The sequence below is a fragment of the Microtus ochrogaster genome, chromosome X, assembly GCF_000317375.1.
Source record: "Microtus ochrogaster isolate Prairie Vole_2 chromosome X, MicOch1.0, whole genome shotgun sequence".
Classification (NCBI taxonomy): domain Eukaryota; kingdom Metazoa; phylum Chordata; class Mammalia; order Rodentia; family Cricetidae; genus Microtus; species Microtus ochrogaster.
In genome coordinates this window covers 780,899-791,597 of record NC_022026.1, presented here as the reverse complement: position 1 = coordinate 791,597, position 10,699 = coordinate 780,899, and the positions used below count along the sequence as shown (strand labels likewise).

The window sequence follows — 10,699 nt, the reverse complement described above, 5'->3', positions numbered from 1 at the left end:
AAAAAATTTCAGGATACTGTCTCAATAAAGCAGTGTATCACACATCTAGGTATCTGTGGATTTAATTCTTTTTAAAGGTGGGTGCAAAATTCGGGTGCAAGGAGACTGGACCAGAGAACGCCACTTTGAAATTCCTGATGAAGAGCTCTGCTTAAAGTTCCTCTCAGAAGTCTTTGCGGCACAGGAAGGTAACTCAAGACTCAGCAAGTTTCTTTCCACTATTTCAGTGGGGGTAAAATACTGATGTGCTGATTCAGAGTAACGGAGCCATTAACAAAGCCCCCTGCCCCTTGAGCCCTGATAGCTGATTTTTTTTTCTTCAGGAATGAACCCAGGATAGATTAAGGAACAAGTCTACCCAGCTCTAAAAAGAAAGTTGGTGGCATGGCATGCAGTTCCCTGCAGCCTGTAATCCCCCTCCTTTTGCCCCCAAGATGACTCAGAGGTGTCGGTATTTCCTTAGTCTCTTCCATTCCATTCCAGAATTGTGCTGACCATGTATTTACTCAGGGAGTTTAAATAAATGAGTAGCTTTGCGTTTGTAGTTTCCCAGTTTCTGACCTAAATCTTGTCTTTCCAGCTCAGTCACAGCTTCTTGTTCCAGAACAGAAAGAATCATCTAGCTGGTATCAGAAATTAGACACTAAGGATAAACCTACTTATTCAGGTATTAGAAAGACTCTTTTATCTCCGGTTGCTATGATCATTTTAGAGTCGATAGATTGTATTAGTTCAGATTAATTGGTTGTATAGAGTGGTTTTATTAAACCCATGACCATGGACCAATGTTCCACTCTATGGTATACTAGCTCTTTACAGGCCAACTGGAAAAAAAGGTTAAAAAGTACAAACTCCACAGCCAGACAGCCTAGGTTTGAATGTCAAGTCAGTAAAATACCAACATGAAGCTTAAAGATTATGTCATCATGTTTGAGTGACTCAAAAACCCTGAACTTGTGTTTCTTTCTCTACAATGTGGGAAGAGTTTTCATTAAAAATACTTTATGAGGTTATTGTAATGTAAGAAAGGCAAATGATATATAATCCCTTCTGTAAATGTCGGCTTACATCATTCAAAATCCAGATCAGTATAAATTTTCTATCATTACAGTTAGCATGTCAGTGCTTCTTGGATGAATACGAGTCTTAGCATAATTTAAGTGATTATGACCGCTGTGGTGCCCTTCTGTTTAGCAACATTGCTGATGTTGCGCATAAAAGCCTTGTCTATCCTGGCTATGTTGAGGATCTCTGTTTCTTCACTTTCACTTTGGATCTTGTATCCTTCAGGGCTGCTTGGATTTGAGGATAATTTTTCATCTATGAATTTAGATAAATCAATGAACACACCAAACTACCCCACAGCGATTCATCGGGAACCACCCCCTCCACCTGCTTCAGTAAACAGAATGTAAGTCCTGTGTCACAGCATACTTCCCCCTATAATAGGCTTGTATGTTAGCCTGTTTTACTTTTGAATCCTGCTTGATGTGCTAGGCCTCTACGTGAAAAGGAAACTTCAAACAAAGAACAGCCCAAAGTGACCAACACCATGCGGAAGCTATTTGTACCAAATACCCAGTCTGGGCAGCGAGAGGGTCTCATCAAACATCTCCTTGCAAAGAGAGAGAAAGAATATGTCAACCTCCAGTCTTTCAGGTTTGTCTGTCTTCTACTCGCTGAGTCTAAAACTTTAGGTATAACAGTCTTTTTATTTGTAAAAATATTAGCTTCATTAAGAATCAAAGCATGCTATAAGGCAATGTTCATCTGACTCAGACTTCTGTCTCTGCTGGCCAAAAACATATATATCTAAGATCATGCAGAAAGTATACTTTCAATTTCCTAACTGCTAATAATACCATGTCTACTAATATTTCTACCCACACTTAGAGGAACAAATCAAACTCACATATAATAGAAAATTGTCCTCTCACGCCTTCTATAAACAAGTATGTGTCTCATCTGGCCTACTGAATCTTTGTCCAGCCAGTACTGGAAAACTAAAGTCCACCATTACTGCCATGTATTTACTGCTTTGATAAATTGACTAAAGTTTCACCCAGTCATCTTGATTGGAAGATGTATCCTGAATCCTTTCCTATTAGTTTTCATCTCACCTTGGCTCATTAATATCTCATTTTCTGGACCCTGGTATATGTGGTATAAAGGAGAGGTGATGGGGTGTGGCATGTATCCCCAGTGTGTTATTCATGGGCAGAATATGCCTTTCTAATCCAAGACTCCAGTCCCGTCTTCTAGCCTAACATGCATCATTTCCTCAAATCCAGTCACAACTGCAGTTCCTCATATTCTATACAGCACTTATATGTGAACAATTAGGACAGTCATGAGTCATCCCTTCTGCCTTCCTGCTTAGTGTACTATCTGCCTCATCAAAATTTTCCAAAGAGTTGTCCTCATGATCCTCAAGAAGGGAGGTTTTTTTTTTTTTTCAGTTTAGCTATAGCTCCTTACAGAACACTTGTCCTTATTAGCCTGTCTCCAGTGCAAAAACAGCTCTTTCCATTCTAACCTAAAGCTCTCCCTTAATGAATGTGGATAAAGTTTGAGTGGACATTTGTGAAGAGATTTAAGTGTGTCTGTTTAAAATACAGACCTAGCTCCTTTTTGGTGATTCACTTGATGTAAAATGTAGAGAAAATAAACCCAGGGCTTTGTATTCTATGAGCAAAGTTTTTCTTATGTAGCTGGCAAAACACTTTGAAGCGTTATGTTGATCAATATACCTTTTTATAGAAATGTTAAAAGTAGTATTATGTTTGTTAATGCTTTATTTTTGTTTTCAAATTAATTTTTGTTGTACTGTATTAGATTTTTTGTTGGAACTTGGAATGTGAATGGCCAGTCTCCGGATAGCAGCTTAGAACCTTGGCTGAACTGTGATCCAAATCCTCCTGATATTTACTGCATTGGGTAAAGACCACTTCTGGACCTTCCTTTTCCTCTATTTGGTATTAATGTAACATGGCTTTGGCCTCTCTCTCACCTTTGTTTGTGTATGTGTTTGTGTATGTAATGTGTCTTCCACGATCGGTCTCCATCTCACCTTCTTTGCATTTTTTTATTCTTTAACCATTTCATTCTTGTAAATAATAAATTTTAGTTGTTTCCACCCCTATGACCTTCTCTCTCTCCTGCTGAAACCTTTCTTCTCAACCAGTCTACCTCCTACATCCATGTCTTCTTTATATACGTGACCCATTGTGTTTAATTGGAGTTTCTCGTGTGAGCATGGATGGGAGGTTTTTAACTGGAACGTGAGCAACTTATCAGTGGCTATACCCCAAAAGAAAGTGACAGCCTTTCCACCAGCAACCATTAACTGCCCATTGTCCCTCAGGGAGGGGTAGAGCCTCATGGGCCCCTCCCCTATCCATGATGAAATGTTGATGGGTCCAATTTGCAAAGGTCTTATGCAGACAACCACAACTGGAGTGAGTTCAAGGGGAGCAATGATTATGTCATCAGGAAGACGTCCTTTTGCTGTACATGTCACCGTCTTCTGGCTCTTACATTCTTTCCATACCCTCTTCCACATGTTCCCTGAGCCTTGCAATGTGTGATGTAGCTGCCCCACGGTGACAGGGCCCTCCACCATCACTAATTCTCAGCACTTTGGCCAATTACGAGTTCCTGCATTAACTGCCACCCACTTCTATGTTAAAGCCTACCTTATATCTACCTTATTTTTTGAGGGTCTCTCCACTGAACCAGGAGCTTGCCTCGAGATCCTCCTGTCTCTTTCTCCCCAGTGTTGGGACTGCAGGTATATGCCACCCCCCCAGCTTTGTTTTCCGTGGATGCTGAGGACGGACCTCATGTCCTCACGCTTGGACAGCAAGCACTTTATTGGCGGAGCCGTTTCCCCAGCCTTCATCTTCCTATTTTTCCTAAAACTCGTTTGGTTAAAAACTTGATGTGAACTATATGTGAGGGTTAATTTGTGGGTCAAAAGAAAGCATGAATGAAACCCATAGGAAATTGCTCATCATAGAAACAGATGAAATCAATTCTCACAGTGATTATTCAAAGGTTGTAAAAGAAAAGTTTCACTACTATCCCTATGAGAGTTTTGATTGTTATTGTTTGGTTTTAGTATAACCTATGAATATAGTGGTGGGGATTCTTTAGAAAAACTACATGTCTTTTATAAAATTTATCTTGCATTTTTTTCCTTTACTATAATGTCTCAGAAAATGGGAAAGGAGGTAGTCACTAAGTTATGGGCTGTGTATACCATAGCTATAGCCTCTGCCCCCATTTTTCCCTCAGATTCCAAGAGCTGGATTTGAGCACAGAAGCCTTTTTCTACTTTGAGTCTGTAAAAGAGCAAGAATGGTCCATGGCCGTGGAAAGGGGTCTGCCTTCAAAGGCCAAGTATAAAAAAGTAAGCTACACTGGATTATCTCTTTCAGTCTATAACTAAGTAGACCTCACTGGGAGTTAGTCCATTAGCTGAACCTCTTTCAAAAAGCTTGTTAAATAATTGAATTCTTCCTCAGATGAAATACTGTGCTATAGGAGCCTAATCTACCATAGTTTCTTCTGGGGGCGGGGGAAGCATAAGTTTTCTGTTAATAATTTTTTATCACTTGGGTAGCCTTTAGAAGAAAACAATTTACTGTTTTTGCATTAATAATTAAGTCAAAATAATTACATATAAGCTAATTGATCTGTCTGTGTAATAAAAGTACAACTGTCTTCCAACATGGCCAAAATAAAATGCCTACCAGAAAAGCAAATTGAAGCTTATGGGGTACATAAAGTGTGCTTTAGATTCAGAACAAGAACAGCAGTGTTGTGGTAAACAAATTCTAGACTTCTTTGTAGGTGAAAAATAAGGTTGAGGGGCTGAAGAGATGGCTCAACAGTTAAGAGCACTGGCTGCTCTTCCAGAAGACCTGGGTTCAATCCCCAGCATTGACATGGCAGCAAACAACTTTCTCTAACTCCAAGATCTGACACCCTCACACAGACACACATTCAGGCAAAGCACGAATGCACATAAAATAAAATAACTAGTTTTTAAAAGGTATATGCAACAACACTCAGCTATTTGTTAAATAATAATAACAATAAAGTTGGCTTTAGCAAGGTGGTCAAGTTTGTTGGTCTTTAGAAGATATTTGGTATAGGCATTTAGCTACTAGGAGAGATAGTTTCATTTCAAGGCGACTATCCTAATCTCAGAAGGAGTAATCTAATGTTCTTCTTTGCTTTTGAACAGTTTTTGTAGGTGGCATAAATCGTGAAGATATTACAGCTCTCTAGCTCATTTAGACTAAAAATAATCAAAATTCAAAGGATCACTGTTTGTAGATTTAAATATCTTAGACAACGTGAAATCAGAGTCTAGGAAGGAGAAGGAAGAACTTGCTGGGATAATGGCTTGTTTTTTATTATTTGAATTTTTAATGTACTGTCAGTAGGGTACAAAGTGATTTACAAAGAGAGCTAAAACTGAGCATGTGAGTTAGTGGCAGAGTGCCTGCCTGCATAGCATGCTCAGGGTTCTTCATTTAATCCTCAGCACTGACAAATAGAAACACACAGGGGTGCGGGGACAGAGAGAGAGAGAGAGAGAGAGAGAGAGAGAGAGAGAGAGAGAGAGAGAGAGAAACTTCTACATTATCTTCTACATTATCTTTTGTTAGCCAAATTGAGACTAGAGCTTCCACAGAGAACCTTGGTTTCTAATTTATGGGGTCCAATAGGAAATTAGAGGATGCAGATACAGATGTGGACATCAGTAATCACTTTGTTGGTCATTCTAAGAAGGTAGCTGTGTAGCAGAAAGTGATGCTCACATTAGCTGTTTGTAACTCCCTGAAACTCATAGGTGCAACTAGTCCGCCTTGTGGGGATGATGCTTCTTATATTTGCCAGAAAAGATCAGTGTCGGTATATACGTGATATTGCTACAGAAACTGTGGGAACTGGAATCATGGGGAAAATGGTGAGTTACTTTGGCAATTAATTTGATTATTGTTGATATCTATGTGAAATTTGGTTGCACCCCGTGTTTCCTAACTTTATAATTGCCTTTGCTACCAGGGAAACAAAGGAGGAGTCGCTGTGAGGTTTGTATTTCATAACACCACCTTCTGCATCGTCAATTCCCACCTGGCTGCCCATGTGGAAGAGTTTGAAAGAAGGAATCAGGATTATAAGGACATCTGTGCAAGAATGAGTTTTACAGTCCCCAATCAGGCTCTCCCACAGCTGAACATCATGAAACATGAGTAAGTGGCCTCTCCATGGCCTTTGCGTGGAGATGTAGCAGTGGTTAGATAGGGTGAGAAGCTATGGGGATTTGGACCACAAAGAAGAGAATATGTTATTTAGAACTAGATTCACTGAGGCAGAGAAATTAGATTTGGCATTAGGGGGAGAAAGGTTTGTATTAGTGTAACTTCTAAAATAATGCTGAAGGAGTCTACACATTATTTTAAATAACGAAATAGAAATGGTCACTGTAAGTGTGATAATAAAAGATAAAATGAATAAACATGGTTTAAAATCCTTTACTTACCTCCTCTTCTCCCCAGCCAGTCCCTCTCTCCATAGGAGACTGTATTTAACATTTGAATGTAGACCTTTCTAGATGTGCACTGTCTAATATGGTAGCCAGCATCTGGCTGTTGGTATTTGAAAGTCATTCGTCAAACCGAGAGGTCTGTGAGCAAAAGCTATATTGGATTTTGAAGATTGCTTGGGGGAAATGTGGGATATCTTAATTTGCAAAATATTAATCACACCTTAATGATTTGGGTGTATTAAGTTAAATAAAACTTGTTATTTTTACTTTTACATTTTAAGTGCAGCTACTAGAAAAAATAAAAGGGGCTGGAGAGATGGCTCAGAGGTTAAGAGCACTGATTGCTCTTCCAGAGGTCCCGAGTTCAATTCCCAGCAACCATATGGTATATATAATGAGATCTGGTCCCCTCTTCTGGCATGCAAGCATACATAGAAGGAATGTTGTATACATAATAAATAATAAATCTTTAAAAAAATAGAAAAAATAAAAGGATATGGAGGCATGCATCATTTCATCCAACAGTCTCTTCTAGACTCTTCTCCATACATGTACAGACACACATACTTGTTGTATGAGAACATTGCCCTATTCATCTTTCCAACGTTGTGTCTTCAGATCTACATTATTCTTCTTAGCGGTTGTGATTATTAAAAATGGGTGGCAGGGATAGGTCTGCGAAGACGGGGATTTCATAAGGACAGGAGCGGAAATCCATTGAGGAATGGGTTAGGTGGTGTAGCAAAGAATCAGCGGTGGAGAAATTCTTTGAAACTCTGAGACGGTGATTTGGAAGGAATAGTGCAAGGTGGGAACTGTAATAAATCAAAAGATAATTTAGGATTATGAGAAGCAGTGGATATTAGGGGAATTAAGGAAGGAACAGGGCAAGGTGGTAATATTGGAATATGTCCTTACTGTCTCAACAGTTGGGGGAATATAGAATTGGGTTTCACAATGACAAAGTCAAGGTCTTGAAATTTATGTTCATGAAGCCCCCAGAAATTCCATAAATTTAATCCCAAGAGTCCGAACTTTCCTGTTGCCTTTGAGAACTTCAGGTGACTCAAAAGGGACCCATTTTGATGTGGTAATTTCAGGGTCTTGGCACATCTCAAGTCCTGGTGCTGCAGTTGAGAAGTAAGGTGCCAGTTTCCTTCTTTGGGGGAACTTGAACTTCAGATCTGAAACAGATTTAGTCAGGTTGACTACACTGGAGGGTCGGGCTCAATTTTCCCAGTGGGCTGTGAGTCCTTCCCACCATCCAAACCGTGACAGAGCACCTACAGAACCTCAGGGCTCTGGGAGGCAAAAAGCATTAAGATTCTCTTCGCCTAGAGACCTGGCAGGCGGCCAGACAAAATTTTGAAGCTAATCCAGCAAATAAACTGCATGCTTCTCAGTCCATTAACTCCTTGGCTTCCAAATCCCATATGTATATTATATGGCCCCACTTTCATTCAGTTTTATGTGGCGTGCCTATTTTCCCAGCTATTTTATAGTCTATTGGCTTTCTCCGGGATTGGCAGTACTTGCCCCTAAAGAATTGATGGCAGCTTTAAACCCCTTGTCAGCGATAAATAGATCCTTATAAGTAGTCTACCCATTTTCTTCTCAGTTCTCCTCTGATTGACTTTACTGTTAATTAGTGCTATTCTAATCTATTTCTTGGTCTTCAGTGTTGTCATTTGGTTGGGAGACTTGAACTACAGACTTTGCATGCCTGACGCCAATGAGGTGAAAAGTCTTATTAATAAAAATGACCTTCAGAAGCTCTTGAAATTCGACCAGGTAAGTGAAGTTTCAATGGCAGAGATGGTGAGGATTATGAGATAGACATGGTAAGCATGGCTTATGCTGGGAAGAGATGCAAGTTTTACTATCTTGCAAGACATTGTACCTGGGGATATATAGATTTGGAGTGCCTTGACTAAGTACTAAGATTCAAGGGAGATAATGTTGGTGACAAAAATCCAATGTAAAATTCATTTAGTAAGTCATTATCAGGCAGAAATTTTAGAGATTTGTCTAGATTGGCTACAGAATACATGGGGTTAGTTGGAGAATACTTCCTAGAGGAGAATGGCCTTCTGCTGTGTTAATGTGGTTTAGCAGATGGAATGGGGAAAATTGTTCTGTGATTATCTGGCAGACTGAGCAACAGCTTGGTGATCAAACAGAGGGGCAGGCCCTATGAAAGAGATTGGTAAGCTAATAAAAAAAAGGTTTTTTGGGGATGACCAGCATAAGCTATAGTCAAATAGGAACTGATTGATAAGTTGGTGTTGACTAATATTTAGCTGTTGATGTTAAAACCAGTGGAAGGGGCTGAGAAGGTAGCTCAGTGGATAAAGTGTTTGTTCCACAAGAATCTGTACTTGAGTTAGGATCCTCAGCACCCATGTAAATGCCAGGCACAGTAGCATGCATCTGTAATCCCCGTTCTGAGGGAGACAGCTGTGTATCCCAAGGGCTTACTGGTCAGTCAGCCTAGTCCAAACAGTGAGCTCCTGGTTCAGTGAGAGAGCCCAGTCTCAAAATATAAGGTAGAGAAGTGATTGAAGAAAGCATCCTGATAGCACCCTCTGACTTCTGCACATCCCTATATGGACACCTACCCACATATAAACAAACAAGAACAACCAAAGTACTTGTGGGGAAATTATTGATTATGGAGTGCTCAGACAAAACATGATATTCAGTAAACCAGTCTCTGTGACTATAAGCCTCTATGTTGGTGTGTAAAGCTGGTAAATGAGTTGAATTTTTATTTTTATACATCCTTTTTTTATTTTTGCGCTTGAGCATCACTATAAAGCCTGTCCTAGCCTGGAACTAGTTGTATAGCCTAGGGCTGACCTTGAACTTGCGCTTCTTCTACCTCTGCTTCCTAAGTGTTGCTGTTACAGACATGGGCCAAAACACCTTGATCATAAGAATAATTTTTTTGGAATATAGGTAGCGATCCATGAAAATGAATATTCCTCCATGTCATTTAATATTTGATTAATACATATTAATTGTACACAGTCATTGTGTTTCTTTGATGTATCAGCATGTAGAGTTGGAGTAGAGTAATCAAATCCAGCCTCTGGGATCTGGGGATGTAGCTCAGTGGTCAAACACTTGCATAATCTATGTGAGGACAATCTAGAGCACCATAAAATTAACCTCGTTATTTTTACATGACCTCTCCTCACATTCCACTTTCTGGTTATCACTATTCTACATTCAGGCTGACTTCTTTTGACTTTCATGCCTGAGAGCTAAATTGTAACATTTGTCTTTCTGTGTCAGATTTATTTCATTTAACAATAATTACGTCTAGCTCATCCATTTTGCTGCAAATGACAGCGCTTCATTGATTATGACTGAATAATATATGTGTGTCACATTTTCTTTATCTAGTCAGTATTCACAGGCACTTTTCTTGGTTCCTTATTTTTGGCTATATAACTAATGCCACAGTAAACATATGTGAACACTTATCTCTTTGGTATGCTGGTTTTACTTTCTTATTATGTACCCAGCACATCGTGGTACAGGAGTGAAAGTAAATGCTTCTTAATGAGAAAAGACAAAGTTTTAACTTGATTCAAATGTCTTTAAATCCCTATGAGAGCCTTTTGACCTTTAGACACAGTAAAAATTCAAATGTTGTGCAGTACAATAGTTTTTATAGTGAGTCTTCCTTAGCTATCTGCCTTTACACTGAAGTCGAATGGCTAATTTGTATTCCTTCCTCTTTCTTGCTTCTAGAAAGGGTACAGTTGGGATAATTGCTGAATCTTGTGTAACTTTGGTAAAATATCTGAGTGAGGATAACTTTTTACAAGAATAGGTTATAGGGCTGGAGAAATGAGTACTTGCCTTGCCAGCATGATGGCCTGAATTTGGATTCCAACATCCATAAAAAAGCCAAGCATGGAAACATGGACCTGTAACCCCAGCACTAACAGGGAGAGGTGGAAACAGGAGGGTCAATGTGTGTGTGTGTGTGTGTGTGTGTGTGTGTGTGTGTGTGTGTGTGTGTGTGTGTGTATGAGAGAGAGAGAGAGAGAGAGAGAGAATGAATGGGTTAGAGCATGTACGTGCAGTGCCCATGGAGACCAGAATAAGTCTGTGGATCCCTTAGAG

The 10,699-nt window shown here is 39.6% G+C and overlaps 1 protein-coding gene across 3 annotated transcripts in view; it reads left to right on the top strand.

The window, feature by feature from the left end:
* Positions 1-10,699, top strand: part of Ocrl (OCRL, inositol polyphosphate-5-phosphatase) — a 58,637-nt gene that overhangs the window by 21,472 nt on the left and 26,466 nt on the right. For all 3 annotated transcript variants that reach the window (XM_026784859.1, XM_026784858.1, XM_026784860.1), the window contains 9 exons: positions 78-188; positions 581-667; positions 1,291-1,411; positions 1,498-1,659; positions 2,836-2,937; positions 4,297-4,411; positions 5,864-5,980; positions 6,079-6,266; positions 8,242-8,353. In XM_026784859.1, coding sequence (XP_026640660.1) covers positions 78-188; positions 581-667; positions 1,291-1,411; positions 1,498-1,659; positions 2,836-2,937; positions 4,297-4,411; positions 5,864-5,980; positions 6,079-6,266; positions 8,242-8,353 — 1,115 coding nt within the window. The remainder of the gene's footprint in view (positions 1-77; positions 189-580; positions 668-1,290; positions 1,412-1,497; positions 1,660-2,835; positions 2,938-4,296; positions 4,412-5,863; positions 5,981-6,078; positions 6,267-8,241; positions 8,354-10,699) is intronic.